This window comes from Theobroma umbraticum, unplaced genomic scaffold (genome assembly GCF_002168275.2).
Source record: "Theobroma umbraticum cultivar Fairchild unplaced genomic scaffold, ASM216827v3 scaffold_44.0, whole genome shotgun sequence".
NCBI lineage: Eukaryota > Viridiplantae > Streptophyta > Magnoliopsida > Malvales > Malvaceae > Theobroma > Theobroma umbraticum.
In genome coordinates, this window is record NW_018397255.1 from 3,532,092 (window position 1) to 3,551,278 (window position 19,187).

The 19,187-nt window shown below is 35.1% G+C and overlaps 2 protein-coding genes across 8 annotated transcripts; both read right to left on the minus strand.

Annotated features, from left to right (window-relative positions):
- Nucleotides 1–464: 464 nt before the first annotated feature.
- On the minus strand, nucleotides 465–7,865 carry LOC110409204 (putative sphingolipid transporter spinster homolog 2). 2 transcript variants are annotated; one of them, XM_021418476.2, is made up of 17 exons: nucleotides 7,672–7,865; nucleotides 7,402–7,510; nucleotides 7,006–7,137; nucleotides 6,797–6,898; nucleotides 6,477–6,581; nucleotides 6,288–6,363; nucleotides 6,107–6,181; nucleotides 5,833–5,935; nucleotides 5,671–5,736; nucleotides 4,479–4,560; nucleotides 3,774–3,871; nucleotides 3,453–3,529; nucleotides 3,200–3,313; nucleotides 2,587–2,706; nucleotides 2,070–2,198; nucleotides 1,309–1,387; nucleotides 465–944 (listed from the first exon to the last, which is right to left on the minus strand). In XM_021418476.2, the coding sequence occupies exons 1-17, from the start codon at nucleotides 7,688–7,690 to the stop codon at nucleotides 820–822; spliced, it is 1,611 nt and encodes a 536-aa protein (XP_021274151.1). In that variant the 5' UTR covers nucleotides 7,691–7,865; the 3' UTR covers nucleotides 465–819. The 2 variants fall into 2 exon arrangements, with proteins under 2 accessions (XP_021274151.1, XP_021274149.1); XM_021418474.2 differs by having other exon boundaries at nucleotides 7,402–7,865.
- Nucleotides 7,866–8,283: 418 nt separating this feature from the next.
- LOC110408980 (UDP-Glycosyltransferase superfamily protein) lies at nucleotides 8,284–19,128 on the minus strand. 6 transcript variants are annotated; one of them, XM_021418157.2, is made up of 20 exons: nucleotides 18,474–19,128; nucleotides 18,351–18,398; nucleotides 18,213–18,246; nucleotides 17,882–17,948; nucleotides 17,662–17,790; nucleotides 16,860–17,064; nucleotides 16,226–16,360; nucleotides 15,508–15,612; nucleotides 15,232–15,330; nucleotides 13,920–14,049; nucleotides 13,059–13,109; nucleotides 12,829–12,939; nucleotides 12,324–12,430; nucleotides 11,569–11,737; nucleotides 10,726–10,812; nucleotides 10,283–10,354; nucleotides 9,814–9,927; nucleotides 9,141–9,202; nucleotides 8,950–9,046; nucleotides 8,284–8,801 (listed from the first exon to the last, which is right to left on the minus strand). In XM_021418157.2, exons 1-20 carry the CDS (start codon nucleotides 18,587–18,589, stop codon nucleotides 8,682–8,684), a joined length of 2,058 nt encoding a protein of 685 aa, XP_021273832.1. In that variant the 5' UTR covers nucleotides 18,590–19,128; the 3' UTR covers nucleotides 8,284–8,681. The 6 variants fall into 6 exon arrangements, 5 of the variants coding, with proteins under 5 accessions (XP_021273832.1, XP_021273834.1, XP_021273831.1 ...); XM_021418159.2 differs by having other exon boundaries at nucleotides 11,569–11,653; nucleotides 17,882–17,954; XM_021418156.2 differs by having other exon boundaries at nucleotides 17,882–17,954.
- Between the last annotated feature and the right edge of the window lie 59 nt (nucleotides 19,129–19,187).

Sequence of the window (19,187 nt, forward strand, 5' to 3'; positions counted from 1 at the left end):
GAAATGATGAATTCAATGCGAGGACCTACCTTAGTTATAAACCACGTATGATGAGGCATCTGCACACCAACTACCAGATTAGACACTTGGTTTGGATTTTCACGTGAAATATACCCTTCCATTAACAACCCTTTTCCTTTGCTTCTTATCTATTGGAGTAGATTCCTTTGAACGGCTAAAACATATAACGAAACAAAGCACAAGATTGGTTGCAACAACATGGACACGTCGGCCCAAAGAGCATTCGGCATACTCCTTTTCTTTCAAGAAATTAAAATGGGATCTGCAAAATTTATAAATCAAACCCCACAACTCTTTTCAATTTTACCATCAAACAATTTTCCAGCAACTTTACCCAGATTTCAGCCTAAAATCCTTCAACGAAAGGAAAGTCAGCCATTACTTTAATTCACAAAGCAAATGCATAGAGTTTATGGGAAAAATGAGTTGAGGCGGACCACCTATTACTTTATAAAAGTTTTATTGATAGCATTTACCTAAAAAATTAGCTGATATACCTACAAAGGATTAAACTCAAATCAGAAGAAAAAGAAAAAGAAGTCACAGTCTCAAGCATTAATTTGGTCGCGTCCTCCTTTTCTCCCCGTCCTTTAAATTGAAAACTTATCTTCACATGATTCTTTACAATCAATCAATCTCACCATTTGCGGATGTCGACGTCAGACCAAACTTCTTAGCCTCGAGAAAACTACTTATTTCAGAGACAGCCTCAACAAAACTAACCTAAAAATAAATTTGCAAACCTCTTGCCAGCAAATTAAAATTTTTATTTACATTTGGGAGCATGCAGGACTGAACTTAGACCTCACGAGGACTCTCCTCTTCATTTCCATCAAGCAATGGCTTCCTATTGGCTACTGTGTTTGCAGAGACTTGGCTTTCACTTTCATCATTAAACTTGTCGACACTGTGTAGGAAAACACCTGTCAAAGAACAAAAATAATGTAATCTTTGTTAAAGCAACCATGATATCAGGCAATCGTGCCACATCTGGATTTAGTATGGTGTAAGAATCCCTGAGCTCATATGGAAAAATATATAGTTGCATCATGGTTAATTTCTCAAGATAAGATGCCGCCTGACCTCTGTGGCACACAAATCATAGCTCTTAATCCAGTAGCAAATGGGAATATTTTACTAATTGGTCTCCTCTGGATAAGTTATGTACCGTTTGTAGCTACATTGGCATGCCTTAAGGAGGAGGCTTCACTAATATGAAAAAGAACCTAAAGAATCTATCATCAGACCTTTTCCTGGAAACATTATTAAGAACTTATTATTACTCACCTATAAACCATATTCCAGCAGCAAGAAAGAGAATGGAGGTCAGAATAAGTGCAGTTTCCCTCCAATTGTTAACATGATCCTGCTCAAAACATTCACCACAGTCATAATGATGCTACAAAAATTTTAATTCATGGTGAAAATTGATAGGTTAAGATTGCATGGACATATCATAATTCATATGAGCCTCATTTGAAAGAATTACAATCATATTCAGATTCGTGCATCAAATCCTCTTAAAGCGATTCTACAACACACTGTATTAGAGATAGAAGCTAGGTAATAAGGTAAAGATAAAGGGTTTGCCGTTTAGGACAACAATACAGTTCGTCGCAAATGGGGAAATTAGTTTCCCATATGTGTGTGTGTGTGTCTGTGTTGCAACGTCATGCTTTATTTTCTTATAAAACTTCATTTAGATCAATAATGTGAGGTTCAAGAATCAATTTTTCAACTTAAAAATATTAGCAGTTAAGAATAGTATTTTTGGCAATAGTTTGACAAGATATTGTGTATTTTATTTCCCACAAAAATTTATAGGACAATTGCAAGGCTACATTTACCAAGACAAACGCTCCATTGTTATCAGCTGTAATTCATGTCTAGAATTGTTGAAAGAATTTTGGAATATTGTGTTCAAAATTAGAGAGCAAAATTTTATTCAGAGGAAAACCAAACCATGAAACAGCATATAAATGTAAATAAGCAAATATAGCATACTATAACACATGTGCCTGTACACAGCTCTGATGTAAATGACGCACCTGGAGAACACCAACAAGTGGTGAGGAAGGCACGTCACCAAAGATGTGAATTGAGACAGTAGAGATGGCCATAGATAATGGCCTCAAACTTGGTTTGACACAATGGAGACACACGTAATTGACTGGAGCCTGCAAAATCAATGTTTGGTGAGAAAGTGACACTACTAAAGCAGCATAACTGGTTAAAATATTTTGCGATAATACCAGTCCAAAATAATATATATTGCTCCAGTGCCGATGATTTTAATACAGGGACAAATGTGGACCAGAATAGCTCTTTTTATTATCAAATGAAAAATATGAAAATGTGGTTCAATTTCTATACACTATTAAGCTTTAGCTGCTCTTAAACAAGCGGTTAAAACTCAGGCATAACCTCTAATTAAATCTTCCTCTAAATCTTTACCAAACAAACATAATTGAGAGAGAGAGTTCCTACACCTGCAGAAATACAAGTGTATAATAATTTGGAGAAAAACTAGATCATAAATCTAACGAACTTCGTTTTTCATTTTACCTGTGTTGCAAAAACAAGTAATTCCCCCACCGCAAAAAGAACTATGAAACCATACAAGCTCCTGAGACAGAAAGCAAGGAAGCAAAATATAGCACCCAGAAATGTTGCACCTGAAAGAAGCTGTTATAGAAGTAAAGTAAGCCACAAATACTACACTGAACAGCAAACAAAAAGAGACAATTTCAGACTATAATTTACAGCTAATAGTTAGTTTCATCAGGAATTAGAGTTCAAGCTACTGAATTTTATGAAGATCACAATACATCTGTCTTTGTCAGTTTGCTAGTTAACTTGCTTTCATATTTTTTACATATTCTTTGCAGTGTGTTGCAATTTTTCTTTAGTTATTTGGATTTAGAGAAGCAATAGTCAGAGAGGCAATTTTACATTAACAGAATTCTACATCCATCTTTTGTTTATCACGTCTGAGGCTGTATTAGCCTTAAAAACAAAAAATAGCACTTTTGTTCATTTTCTCGGAAAACCTCTACACTTTTTATCAACTTATTATTCCTATCCAAATGAAAAAAAGTGAATAATTGCCTTTTGTTCTGATAAGTATGAAAAAAGAAACCATTCACATAAAACATCATCAAAGAGTAATAAAACTCACAATGAAAGCATGAGATATTGTAGCACTCATGCGATCTAGGATGAAGCCACCAGATATTGTTCCTAAAATTCCACAAACAATTGTAACCCCTCCAAACATCATATCTGCACTCTTCTGCAAAAATCACAATTTGAATGAGTGCAGCACCAAAACAAGGGACAATTGTGATTCTTTGTGATGTCAAAAAGAAAAAAGCTAAAAGGAAAAGATTTTAATAGAAAACAGAATGCATGTAACTTAGCAGAAAGTGTACCATATGATAGATATTATAACCAGCCTTTGGCCCCCAATATGAGTATGCTCCAATGACAAAGTTGTATGCTATGTAACCTGCCAGACATAATGTTGCTTAAGTAATTCTTCACGAGCCGAACTAATATGCAATAAATGCAAGCTTAGCTACAATGAATTAATGATAAAAGAAACAATCACATTTTATTGTCTTAGAAATATCCAGGAGCAAAAATTGTATGCAAAATTGTAACAATAATTGAAACACTCAAATAGCATTTTATTGGTATTTTTTTTTCTCAGAGCATTAATTCACCGGAAGTGAAAAGGGTCAAGAAAATACCCAAAACATTTATAACATAAACTTTGTCCACCAAAAGCACTTTCATGTCTTTTGCAAACCGAGAGAACTGATTCCGAATGTTGCATATGCCTACTGACCTGCAAAAGAAAGGAGAAACAATCAGGATATCAAACAGAATGAATCAGAAATAATAAAGTTCACAGCAAAAGTTTTTACACACCCCTAAAAGTAAATCCTGGTTTAGGTATGTTTTTAAAATCAGTAATACAGGATGAGATACAATTGTTTCAACCGAGACACAAGGCCAAATTTCACAATTACATTGGACATCAGTATATTCCCTGCTGCCAAGTGATAGTATATCATAGATTAAGGACTCCTCATCCCAAGATTGGCTATTACCTATATTTTAACTTTTCCGTGTACCCAACTCTTCCATTTGCTCCCAAGTCATAGGAGTCACTCCCACTTTCTGACTAGAAGCCTATTGATGAGAAGGCTGATGGCTCTAATGCGTCCCAGATTCTTAATACAACTAAAATCTTAACACATTATGTATTATAATTCTTTTTAAATCTTTCCTGTTTGATGACTCATGTCTCTTTTCTTTAATAAAATTTCTAACTGCAAAAAAGGTCTATAAGTAAACATTGTTTTGTAGCAGTTTACCCCATCATAAGGAATACTGATACAAATAAACTAATGAAAGATTTAACAAAAACCATGGGTTGAAGAACTGCTCACTTGCAAGGCGTGTTCAAGTCATCTGCACTAATACCATCTCTTCCAACCAAAATATGGCCATCTACTTTTGATGCCTCTGAATCTGCAACTAGGAAAGGTTAGACTTATTAAAAACAAGAGTGCTTTGGAATAAAAAAAAGGCACTGTACTTGGCAGACCAGCTTATTACGAGAAACTAACTTACTTATCATTTGGCTTTGGTTTTATTTAGGTTTTTCTTCTAGGTTCGATTTTGATCTTTGTGTGTGTGCAGAGAGAGAGAGAGAGAGAGAAATAAAACATATGTTTGTAGTATATACAAAAAATTTCTTGACCTATTTTCTTCTCGAACGACAAGTTTTAGTTGAGTTTCATTTGGGTTTTTAAAACCAACAGTCTTGTCTCAGTTTCAATCAAATCAACTTGATCCTGCCTAAAATCAGTTAGCAAGAAACTGAACCAACTCATCACATGTAAATCCCTAGTAATCACCACATTTGTTAACACTTCTTAGACATGCTCTATGCTGGTTTAAATATTTGGTCACAAGGAAAACATCATTCATTGGGAATAACACGCCAGAGGTGCTGTAACAGGAGTACGGAAAAACTAAATGTCTATGGATGATAAGGAATAACAAGATTTACAGTCCCATATAAGAACCTTTTGTCTGCAAAACAAAAGATATTCAGGGATTGAAAAATCACACAGTTTGTACAGCACATCCAGAGATATTAATCATAGAATATAGAGAAGAACTTAACCTTGATTGTTGTCTTCCTGCATGGACCAGGAATTGGCATTGTAACCAGTTAGCACAGACTAATAAAAACCTTCATTACTTTTATTTTTTGGCTGCATCCCAAGAGACATACTGAACCACTCCTTAGGTAAAAGATTTGGATAATAAAACAGGAGTGAGATTCATGAGATTAATAAATCATCTATTTCAGGTGAGTAAGGCTTTTTTTTCCTTTTTTCCTTGCAATTGTGTTCCTGTCTGATTATGCTAAAAACTAGCTCTATTACTTATTAAGGGGAGGGCCTAAAACTTCCTTTCTAATCTGTCCGGTCTTATTGAAACTTTTGACTTACCACACATGCATACATACATAGCAGGTGCTTAGCACCCACTATTGAAGGCAACTTTTCACAAAAACAGTGGAACCAATGACAAATTAATGCAAGAAGAAGAATGGTAAGGAACATGTACCGTCATTTACAGCAGAAACGGTCTCCACAGATGTCAATGCTTTCTTTGATTCAACATGAGCAAAACCTATGGTTCAACGTTCAGTAAAGTTTAATGATTATATTGTTGTAGGGTCATAAAATACAAAACTCTGGATTGCAGATCACACATCCAAACATTTACCTTTCAACTGCAAAGGTTTCACCACAAAGCCAAAAACAGCAAATGGAAGCATCAACAAGGCCTCTCCCCAGAATGCATAGCGCCAGTTAAAATGGCCCCCAACCTATATGTTAAGCAAATGCAATTTGTGATTAATTATTAAACATCCTGCAGCTATGTCTAGACAGTACAGAGGGACCCCACCAAGCGATTCAATTTAGGAGTATTATATCACATCCTTATTACACAACCAACATATAAAGTGAGAAACAATGAAAAGGGTATACAAACTTACAAATCCACCATAAACATATCCAAGAGCAACTCCAGAAGGTATGCACATATAAAACATTGCAAGCCAAGCTGTTTTCTGGAGTATGACAGAGAATTAGCATGATCATGTAGTCCGGGAAGAAGACTTGACAGTTCAGGTGGCTCTAAGTTCTAAAGTTAAAATAGAAATAAAGCAAATGAACCTGAGAAACAGGAGCATTGTCATCAATAAATGGAGCTGCAAGACTTATGAAAGAAGCTTCTCCAACACCAACCAGCCTAAAACATCAAGACTCAGCGACAATTTAAAAAACAATATAGCACAAGAAACTAACGAAGCGATAGTTGAAATAAAATCAACTCTCAGAAAGTATTGGGATTGTTACACTTACATGCGGCATATTGCAATAAACCAAAAAGAAAATGCACTACCACATCCAGCTGCAGCTAACGTCCAAACAGATAATCCAACTCCAATAAGCCTAAAAGGGTTATGGCTGCAATCATAAAAGTCAACGAAAATTATAAACCAAATTGAGTAATAATTAACTGCCAATAAATTGCAATAACTACAAAATTAAAATGATGCACCCTCAAAATTAAAAGCTGGTTCCTTTTAGCATTTAACAGGGCAGTTCTACAACCAGAACACCACTTTGAAAAACTTAAAAGATTTTTGGCAAATACAAAAGAACAATCAAAGGTAATTCACCTCTTTGCTAAGGAAGCAAATATTGGGGATGCCACGAGAAGTCCAACCATGAATGCAGACGATAACAGACCATCTTCAAAATTAGTTAAATGAAATTCCCCCCTGCAAGCAAATATCATTAGATAAGACAATTAAAAGCAATAACAAAATTTTATGACAGCTGAATTTATGCAGCGAAACAAACCAAACGCTTTGAGTCAAAATCTTACTGAATTCCACTACCGGAAGTGCAAATTCCCTTATCATCACAACTCCTAGCACTCCCATTAACACCATTGCTTGCTATCGCTCCTCGATCAACATAATTTATCATGTTAATTACGCAAAATATAATCAACAACCTACAAAAAACACAACATAATATCATAAATTAGAAATTAGCATCTCTCTCAAAAAAAGTCAACACAAAAGTTCTACCTTCACCTAACTTTTTTTCTTAGAAACCCTAATTGCAGTTAGAATCAGCCTCGGCAAGCAATAAGCTCTCAGCAAAAGCGGCATGCAAGCATAATTGCCGGATAAAACAGCTTGATAATTAACCATTCAAATAAAAAAAGAGAGAGAGAAGTAAAGTTTAATTATTTTTATTATTTAAAAAAAATTACCGCTTGGGAGTGAACCAGGAAGGAGCCGGAGGAGGATCTTTGGTAGAGGAGGAACGAGCCATTGCTTCTGGTTGGGCGTTGGATTGTTGAGCTGAACTTTCTTTTTCCTCTGCTTTTGGAGGAGTAGAAGAAGGTGAAGGTGACGCCATAAAAAGAGATTCTAATTTTTAATTTATTTTAGGAAAATAATAAAAATTGATTGACGTTTTACTGCTACTTTCTAATCGTTGGTTACGCAATCATGCCTGGCCCGCTGCTTTTTCAACGCACCTGTTTCCATTTTCTTCATCTTATGTCTTCGTTTTTTTGTTTCATATGTTCGTCTTTCTCAGTTGTACTAATATGTAACGATAATTAACTACCGATCATCTCAGGTTATGAGTTGTGAGAGAGTTTTAAGGGAAATTGTTCTGCGAGAAACAAGAGATAAGGTTGTTTGACGTTTTCTCAGTTTTAAATCTCTATCCCATATGTTTAAGTTTGCACTTTGGTAGGAAAAAACAGAAAGGTTTGGAATCCTATTTCCATTAGGACATGGTCAATTCCAACACAAATACTTCTTTGTGGAACTTACTCCTCTCCGAGTTCACTCTTTCTCTCGCCTACTTGTATATCTCAAACATCTATATTTTGGATTGAAAATAATAAATATTTATTAAATAATTTTTTTATAAAAAATCTGGAAGTGAATAATTGGGTAAATTTTGATATCATTTAATATTTATAATTTTTTAAAATTTAAAATTTATTTTTTTATGATTTTTTTTATCTTTAGATATTAAAAACCATTAATCACTAATTTTAAATATATTAAAAATCTTTTAAATTTTATAAAAGTCGAACAATAAAAATGATAGGAAGAGAATAGTTTTTGACACATCGTACAAAAAATTCCGGGATTTCTTATAAAGTAAGCAACAAAAAATATGAAGTTTATTTGAAAATTTTGAGGAAAACTTTCACAATCCCCCAAAGTTGATTTATCAAGTCACTACGTACAGCCAGGCTGGCAACCCTTTTAACTTGTAAAATATGTACATACAAATTACAAGAACTGCCACTCAAGTGGGCGTGGAAATTGCGACTAGGACTGGACAGAAACTTTACAAATGACGATTCAAACCACTTATTACCCAACTGTCCTCCTAAAAACTACTATTTATTTGATACCTACCTTCATGGATGGCAACATCATTTATTCCATGTTTCAATAAGCTTGGCTTGCGTGCATGGAGACATGGATGCACGTATAATTATGTACATTCCCATTCACAGCTGCGTCACAGACTTTTGACCGCGGTGTATGCTGAGACATGAATGTCACAGCATTCTGCATCCCATGAGAAGTCCCTCATCATGGCGTCCGATATCTTTGTTTTCCATGTAGATGGGTTATTATTCTGCAGAAGGACAGTGACAAGTAACCACACAGTTTTTTGAAAGAGTTTGCCTTCAGTTGCATAACAAAATCCTTCACAAAGAATTTCGACATAAAATGGAGAAACTGAAAAGTCTGGAAATTTTATGACCGCATAAGTAGGTACTCACAATTTCATCAAGGGCCTGGCTAAGGGTCATATTTCCAAAGGTAGATCTCATGAACTGTGAGAATCTGGTGATCTCGTGGTCATGATCTGCAGAATATCTGTTGAGATATTGCAGAAAACAAATGCTTATCATTCTCCTCTTCATTAGGAAGCAAGAAGTATGTTAGTTCTTTGAACAGTTCCCGGCCTTACCTAAAGTTCTGATCACCGGAGGTTATTGAAACTGGAGCAGCTCCATATTTTAAAGCCTTGAGCTACATTTTAAGAATCAAACAAACAGGGGGAAAGTATTTTAGACAATACATAGAGAAGATACAGAGTTGTTGAGAATAAGGAAGTTCATTCTAGAGGACAGACAAATTCAACAGCAAGGCAGCCATATGTATAGACGTAGCACATGCCTACATCATATTCGTATGTAAAGAACTGATGGTTGCAGCCAGAGTAAAGAATCTCTCAGTGATGTAAACTACAGGTCCACCACAGACTGTCAATAGACAACACAGGAGAAAGTGATGGAAGATTAGGATTGCTTGCAAAACAGACACTCATACCCCTTCTACCACATTGAATTCCCTCACATGTAAGCGGTCACTGGTGCTTAGAATCTGTAGCAGATTTGGGAGGCCAGAACTCAGTAGCAAAGATAAAGGTTTAGGTTGAATTTGAATATTCAGCATGTGAATCTAGACAACTGTTTATTCATAGATGTATGACATTCCTCAAAAAGTTATATTACAATGTCCAGACCTTGGAATAGAAGGTTGCTTGGAATGTGACTAAAATGGGTTGCATGTAAGCATTGGTATTTTCTCACAACGTATTTGACCTTTTTCATTACATGTAGATATTGTGTTTAACTTACTGGAACTTGAAGCAGAGGATCGTCAAAGGACTGACACAATATAATGTCAGATCCTGCAAACATCAAATGAGATAATACTTCATCGTAGCGGTAAAAGAATTTCACATTTCCATCCTGGGGAGGGAGGACAGCATCAAAATAGATCATTAGCAGCAAAAAAAAAAGAGGGGGGCGGGGTGTGGAGGAGAAAAGAAAAACACCTTATCAGAAGTGACAGAGGACAACTACGGGAGGGAAAAATTTGTTTTCATATCATCAAATTAAAATTAAGCAGTTTAATAATGCAAAAAAAAAAGTTTATTGAAGTCGAGAAAAAAGAAGTTGCTTCCATGTTATGAGGGGAAACTTTCTTGAGGCACTAAGAGTGCACTTTGCATTTGCTTTTCTTGGTCTGAATGCAAATTATGTACAAATGAAGAGTTGCCTGATGTCAAGCTATACGGTAATTACAACGAAGCAAAGGTTGTACCTCAAGTTCTTCCTGAAAAGATCTGAGTGCTCTATTGATAGTTGGCACTGCACCATTCGCCATGAAGACAAACTGCGGCGGGGCAATAAGCTATCATGTCGACAGATAAACATCAAGCAGAAAAGAAAGAGGACAAATATAAACTAGTTAAAATTCACAGAAAGTCCCTACAGCCTGGTATAGCTATGAACTAAATAAACACCATTTCTAGTAGTAACCCTAAATATTCTCCCGATGTTTTTTAAAAAAAAAGGGGCAAAAAAGAAAAATGAATGCAATGAAGGATACAGCTACTATTGCTAATTAATTAAACAAAATTTGTTAACTAGAAAAATCCTTATAAAACATCAGCTAATAAGACTTTTTAAGAATATTCAGTGCTAAAACCATGCTTTTCTTTTTGTCTCTTTCTAATGAACTTAATTATGGAGAGGAATATACACCTGGGCACCCCCTTTGGTAGCATTCCAGACAACTTTCTTCAATTTCTCCAATTCAAAATCTGACACTTCTGAGAAGATGCATCCAACCTCAAAAAATACATTTTTAGCATCTTAGAAATAATTCAAGTCTGGTTAAAAAATACAAAAATGAGACATGTGAAGGAATGAAATTGTTAAGCAAAACTATAAAAACTTCTTTTTTTACCATACAAATAGATATAAAGTTCTAGAACATTTTATGGATAGCATCTCTCCTCATGCCTTGATGGCTTTGAGCATCAGGTAACAGACTTCTTATGTCACATGTCAAGGTTTCAAGGGGTGGTAAGAAAGATAAGAAAAAAGAAAACATTTTACACATTAATTTATACCTTTTGCATTTGCAAGGGTAAGACAATAAATAAGTGCATCTAGGTTGCAGAAGATATACATGCTAACACTTAAAGTGGCAACATAGTTGCATTTAAATTTAGCACAACTTAGAGGATATACTGTACCAATGCACATGCATAAAACAAAAAATGTGTATTTTTCATCATATATGCAAACAGTTGACAATGTATCTAGCATCAAGATCTAAAATTATGTAGAGAAGGAAGTTAAATATTCAAAAAATTACATTTCACATGAAAAAATGCATATAAAGAAAAAAAAATAAAAAGGACGTTTTTCGTAGGCTGCTAGGAGTTTTCTGTAATTAACCATTAGAGAAGAGAAGTACTTTGTAACAATCTGTCTCTCGGTATCTTCAAAACATGGCTACACAATAACCAAGTAATAACTGATAATCAATTAAATTGAGACATAAGTTGATTGTGGATGACATAATTATAAAACACTTACCAGAATAAAAGAAGCATGTTCAGATAAGCCTGCCTGCTGCTGTAATGCAACTTTGCATGCATCTTTTCCCCTCATGTTCTCTGCACTATAATTTACTGGAAGAAAATTATCCTTGGATGGATCCCAGGTAGAGTTATCAAATCCGCAAGGAGCAACAAGCAATTTTTCCCTTTGGTAAAACACAAACCAGAAGAACAGGAATAAATATATTGAAATATAATGTTTCTCAAATTGAACCGGAGAGATTTCTGCCTCGTTTCAGGTTGCAGAGTCTGAAGGGTCCTCTTGAAGTGCAGTGAGGTAGCATCACGAAGGGGTGAAAAAGGATGAAGTAGGAATGGAAAAGAGGAGGACTGGAGCTTCCTTGCACACAGGGCTTGTTCTTACTTCCACGCTGCTCCAATTAAGCGTCCCACTTCCATGTGCCACTCCAAGTTCTTGTTCTCACTTCCATGATGCTCTTAAGTATTTGCTTCCCACTTCAGTGTGCCACACCAAGTTCTTGTTCTTGCTTCCTCTATACTATTTCCCACTTTACCTTGTTGATCTTTCCACCTGCCATGGCACTCCATACTCCAGAGACCAGCTCAAGTCCTTTTCTCTGGCACTCCTACTTTACTCTGTTTAACCCCTTAGTGACACTACCTCACCACACATCAAAAGGACCCTTTACATAGGAAAAGAAGGGAAGACCAAGCTATACACGGTCAAATATGTATGATTTGAGTGCAGAAAACAGCATGAGTTTTTCTTACTTGTGAAGGGCTAAGGTATGTTCCAATCCATGACTACTGCGAATGATCCTTCCTTTGGAGTCCATGGATGACATAACTACAACTTTGTTAGAATAAACTACCCCACCCTGCAAAGTGCAGATAGTATACTCAGTGCCGGACAGAATAAAAAGTAGTCAAATTGTTCTAGCACATTATGGACTTAGAAACAAGGAATGCAATATCAAATAAGCACGTAGCTGCTGAAATTGAGAGCCCATAGAAAGATAAGATGGAAAGTTGATAAACGGAGCTCATTATTCATTATAACAATTTTCTAAGTTGGTTTTGGATGCCAGGCTCATAGGTAGAGAACTAAGTCTGCTTACTAGACATGTTAAAAGAAGGAAGAAAAGGTATCATCAGCCCTTGCAACTTGTTCCAAAAATAGTTTGACACTACCTAAGCCAAATGGTTTCAGGGCATTGAAAGCTCAATGTGTATGAAGACTGCAGAAAGAGATTATTCGACAGGTAGAACCCTTTACCTTCAAAATGTTCACAAGATGTGTCTTAGCAGTATCTTGCAAACGGTCGGGGCGATGAAGTCTACCAGGATCGAGTCCACATAGTGCTAGCTTATCAGGTTCCTCGAGACACTAAAAATTTAACAACTAACAGCAGGTAAAATAAAATTTTAAATTTGAAAAAAATTTGCAAGGTCAGCATACCTAATGAAAACTGTAAAGCTAGAGAGGAAATGAATATAGTAACTTGCCTGTGAGTCAAGGCCATGGCATGTCAATAATATTCTTGTATTTCCCAGCCCCTGTACATACAATATCAAGGAAAAGAAGAGGTGACTATGATTTCCAATTTTCCACAATTTATAACTTTGCTGCAATTACTTCCTCATTTATGTTAAAAATTCTCAAGAGAAGTATGCAATAAAGACAGAGCAAAAGTCAACTGTCCCACATCATGCAAGAGCAATCTTGGATGCAATCACATCAATTATCAGAACTTTTTCCTCCCAAATCAAAATGAAATAGCGGAATGAAATATGTTTTGCCGAATAGAAGTTTAATGAAATGAACTGTACAAGGCTATTGATGAGTTCCAAAAGTTTCGACCAGATTCAGCCTCATGGCCTTGAGTGTGTCCCACCTCTCACAATCATGGCTGCCGGTAAATGCTATCTTACAGGTAGAAGGACAGGTTATTAAGTGCACTACTAATTAAAAAACATATCTGTCTGAATTTGTTTTTACAACCCTACTGAATTCCCACAACCTCCTTCCTTGGCTCACCACTTACCTCTTACCTTATCCACTCATCACTCATGTCACATGAATTAAGACCAGGTTAAAATAATTCTTTTAGAAGGAAAAGGAAAAAGTCTGCAAATAGGAGAAGCCACAGGACCAAATCATCCACACAGTGCATCATTAGAACTACCTTTATCTTTGGAGCACTTTTCACTTGAGTGTATATTCCAGCAAGTTGCATGTGGTGAAAGGAAGCCATATGACAAGGACTTTACTGATGCCAAAAGGCATAGAATGTAAAGCCTATCATAATGCAGGAATGGGAAATTGTACAATTCAATATGATTCTAAGGAAGAGCAAGAAGATGCACCTGTTTAGCAAAAATATCCCAGAAAAGAGGTCCAACAATAGCAGTCTCCCAATTATGTAAGTGCAACACATCAGGTTGCTTTCCAGATTTTGCTATATAATCCAATGAAGCACGAGAGAAATAGGTAAATCTGAATGCATAAAGTGGATAAAACATCATGAAACAATCCAAACAAATTGATGTGAATATATGATACAATAAGTTAATTAGAAAATTTTGAACAAAATACCCAGTCAAATTCGTAACAGAGGTGGACAAATATAGTCCACTAACAATGATTTAGAATGTCAACAAAATTATTCCGAATGCTGAGCCTCTCAAACTGCGCAATACTGACTTTTTTTAAATGGTCATAGTTTAACAAACAATAGTCGGAATGGCGATGAAAGGGGTAAAATATAAGCTTCTTTTTAGGAAGTGTGACATCATAATGGCTTATCATCTCCTATTCATGAACAATCTCCTCTCCATATGCAAAAGGAAATACAGCCCTTTTAGATTGGAAGCTCAAACAACCTATATTTTCTGCCACATCAACAAAAAGAACAGTCAATTACCATCTAATTCACGGTATCAACTAGAGTTACCTCTGTGTTTGTCCATAAGAAACAACTAAACTAGTAGATGGAGTAATATGGTTTGCTTCTTGAAGAGGCAGATTCAGGTGATCTGAACTATGTCAAGTACAAATATGATTGCCTCAATAGCATGACCAATCAATATGAATTTCTAAGGTTATTCGTTCAAAATTTATGCATCTGTCAATACTGCATGTACCATTGCTTCCAGTAAAATGCAACAGGAACCAACTTGTGCTACCCCTTAGAGCAGGCTGCAACAGATACCAGACCTACAAGCAGGTTGTTTTCAACATATATCCTTTAAAAGATTCAACAAACCTTGCACCTAACTGAACAGAGATGCAACATCTTTTTCTCTGATCAATCTCATCATACTATTTATAGCATTTGAAACTTATAATTGTTGAAAGTTAGTCATTCCAGTGCTTGACATTTTTTAATTATTATTATCTCATGCCCATAATTTGCCTATGCCTGAGCAAAGACATTTATGTCAAGCAATTTTGTCTGACCAGAAGAACTCTACTTGTACACATCAAATAACTGAATTTATTAATCTCAGTCTCTCAAAATGACAAGCAACTTAAAAGAAACAAGGCTTTTTAGAAAAAAAAAAAACTTAAAAGAAACAAGAATAATTTCACTTGGTCTCCACAAGCACAAAGAATTAGAGAGAAAAATGACAAACAAAATGGATGATAAAAAACAAGTAGCAAGACAAGCAGACTCACCGTTCAAAGTCATCCGGATAGTCATATATCCTGTCTCGGTTGAAAAAAGATGAGAAATATAAAGGTTGAATAAAAGTAACTCCAATGCCATAGACAACCCTGGATAATAGGCAGAAAAAGTGAGATAATTAAGCTTTTTAATTAAGTTAGAGATTGTGAAAACATTTAACTCACTTCGCAGTTGCAATTAGCCAAAGAAAATGCCAATTTGAAATTGACACCCCAGTTTTTTCCGTTTTTATCAATGGAACCCTACTTTCAATGACCAGAACTCACCCAGTCCAGATTCTGTTTCCATGCAGTTCGCCATTAAAATATGAATAAGACTCTGCCTCAATTTCTCGCAACCCCTGAACCTCATCCAGGTCAAGGCTGGCATACCTAACCAAAAAGCAATATCCTTTGTGTCAATTTATTAGACAAACTGGCTTCATAATCCAGTTCATGGCTGGAAAGTTAATGGCAGAGAAAATATCTGATATAATATTTGTCTTTTGATGCAAATTATTAGGGTGAAGGCATACGTCAGGCACATGCATTCTCTCCCTATAGATTAGTAAGTAAAACAGAGTGTCTATGTGCATGTGTGCAGGCATAGCGAGGGGGAGAGATAGGAGATTTCCTGTTTTATTTATGAGTAAAATAATCCGAACATGTTTCTTAAGATTTATTAACCTATGAATAGTCTAAGATGACCTAACATCAAAGTTCATTAGAAAACTCAAGGTCAATATAATCCTAAAGAAAGGTAGAAAAATGCTTAAAGTTGAATTTGTGTCTCAAGAATTTGTTCAGATGCACAGACAACATGTAGAACCAATACCAGGGAGATCTTTCTTTCATTCACTTTCCACTAGAATGCAAGCCAAAGAAATTATTACCATGGCATTCATAAAATTCGTAAATTAACATGAAAAATGAGGTCTAGATATACACAACTACATATATTACGAAGCAACTTCAGTTAATGAAAGAGACAAGTTCCATTGATTACTTTGGCAAAATAACTTCCACCAAATGGCCCTTTCTTTGCAGTGCACAAGATAAGCCAGTTATGTATGGTGCCAAGGGCCCAATTGAGACCAATGGTTCCATTTCAGTACATATGTGAATGATGTGAAAACCTTTCCTGTATTAGTAACAAATAAAATATTTGTTAGAAGAGGAAATAATCATAAGTTGAAAAACGATTTTGATAAAAAGAAATAGGTAGAATCAACAATTCGATATAGATATCATAAAGGAAAGACTCATGATTCCGAAGAAACACAACTTTTCACCTCCAAAAGAATGCAGAACCCCCAGTTATGAAGTAAGATTTTGTCAGCAAGAACAGCATGGTGACAATAACTCACAAGACACCGTCATTATTTACAGAGTGTTGCAGTACCTTGGTTTCCAGCAAAAAAGTTCATGCATAGCAAAAGTTTTTTTTTTTTTATATATGCAGTTCTAGATATTTAAAACCAGAGAAATCAAATGAACCAATTAATAATCCTCAATGAAAAATAGAAAAAGTAGAAATCAGCCTGGACTTTTACACATAGCAAGAGTGTAGTTATAAAACTGCCAAGTGTTTGTGTTCATGTCAAAGTAAATTTTTTGCAATTTCTACAGGACAGTTTTACTTTTTGCTTCCTTCAGAGAAGTGGCGGAGTTCTGCAAGAAGTTCAGCATCTCTTTTCTGCAGCATGTCTGAGAATACATTTGCTACACTAACTTTTCTATCCATGACCATCCTTCTCAAATCAGTTGCCTCTGCAGGGCTAATCATTCCACCTAGGACCATTGCGTCTATCCGAAGCAACAATGCCCAGCACAGTGCTAGATTATCTGCTCAAATAAGGACACCTGAGAATCACATTGTTAAACTTGAACTAGTAATTAGTTTAAGATCAAGACTTCCTATATTAAAACACATTACCTCATACAACGAAGTCCAAGGAAAATTAAAATCTTGACCAACACAAAACTTATGAACATTAATCCCTCTCAGGCAAAACATGCATACATGATACTCTTGCAACCTCACTAATAGCATTCGACTGATAATATTTTCACATGGATGGCCAAAAAAAAAGGCGAAATTTAAGCATCTGAAAGAAGCCTTTGAGACAACCTGAAGTCCTAAACTAACTAACTAAAGGCAGCCCATGTTGAAAGCCTTTCTCAAGTTTTTTGACAGCTCAAACAGACTTGAGATGTGTCAGTTTCAAGCAAATAGAATAACATTATGAAAGTATCAGACATAGTTGCAGCAGCAATATCATTTTGGCAATAGCCAAACACAGCTAAAAAAGGAGTAAATCTCAACGAAACGTTAAAATTGCAACCAACACATGCCCGAATTTTGTGAGACTTTCTATGAAACTATAGCAAACCATAATTAACTGTTGCAACAACAATAAGCCAAGTTCAAAGTGCTACCACCTTTCCCACTGGCTCTTCTGGTTTCTTTCTCCAGTTGCTCTATCTTATCTACCAATAGCTGTTTCTCCCTATTTGCTTCATTCAGCTCCTCGACAGCCTTGAGCCGTTGTTTATTCAAATACAAAATATCTAAAATAATAAAAAAAACACGAGTAAAAACACTTAAAGAAAAATTGAAAAGAGGAGCATTAATTAATTTGGCAGTCAAACGGAGACTTACTCTGCTGAGCTTCCTTGAATAGTCGCCATATCTCATTATTTTTCATTTCCAGTTCAACATTGGAAGACTGTTCCTATAAACAAACAGCAAAACCTTCCATGAAAATGGAATTATCGATACAATATGTCTGAGTTTTCCTTCCGTTACCAAACAATTTTTTTTAAAAAAATATATATTAATTAAAAATGTTCGCATTTTCAAAAACAAAATATATTATTATATTTCTAACTCGAAGCATAATAATTGAATTGCCATTACTTTTTTACAACTTATTAACTTCTAAAAGAATACAAATAATTAAAAATAAAAAAAGAAAGGAAGAAAATTTTACCAGTGACATTTCCCCATCGTTTTGACCTCCAGAGCTAAAATGTAGATAAAAAAGAAATTAACAACTTCTATACTTGAGATACAATCATATTCAATTTTTTTTTTTTTTGAAAAAAGCAAGAAGAAAGGCGAGGCTCACTCCATTGGTGAAGGGGTTCTAGATAAGCCATTGATTTCACCGTTCTTCCTAAAAATAAACATTAATTGAAAGAGCGCAAATAGAAAAAATACTGCTGAAAAAATTATAGAATTTTGATTTTACCTTAAGCAACAAAGTGCGGGAACTTTAACGAATTTAGCGTTAGGCGTTGTTAGAATCGAGAAGCGACGAGAAGGCGAAGAAGGGATCGCGGGGCTTATCGAAGTTGCCATTAACATCCCCAAATCCTCGGGCGCGTACGAGTGAGAGAGAGCAGTGCTAAGATTTCATACTCTTTTGTTTAAATAAATACAATAAACTAATATTAAAACGATATTGTTTTGTTAACGGCTAAAGGAATGGTTAGTTTTGTTCGTTGATATATTAAATCGAGTTTTTCTTTTTCCTTTTTTTTTTTTAATGGATTGGAGTAATAAACATTCGCGGAATTGATACACTTTGTGGATTTTATCTGGAAGCATAAATAATGCATTTTTAATTTTAAGAAATTGAATAATTTACCAAGTTTGTGTAATATTTAATTAAAACCAATGGTCTGGTTCTCTTTATCGAGTTGGTTTGTGTGAGAACCCAACTCATCAAATTAAAGATATTTTAATTATTTATCTAAAATTAGAATGGAATGCCATCGAGCTATTATTTTTATCTATAAAACTTTTTTGCATTTTTTAACATTTATCTAAATAATCAAATTATTTAACTAGTTCGCTCACAGATAATGACACAGGGCCCACAAACAGTAACATTATAGAGTCGAGGAAATGGACACGAATTTTGTACATGGCTACATTAAAATATTTTATGACCTTAAATTTA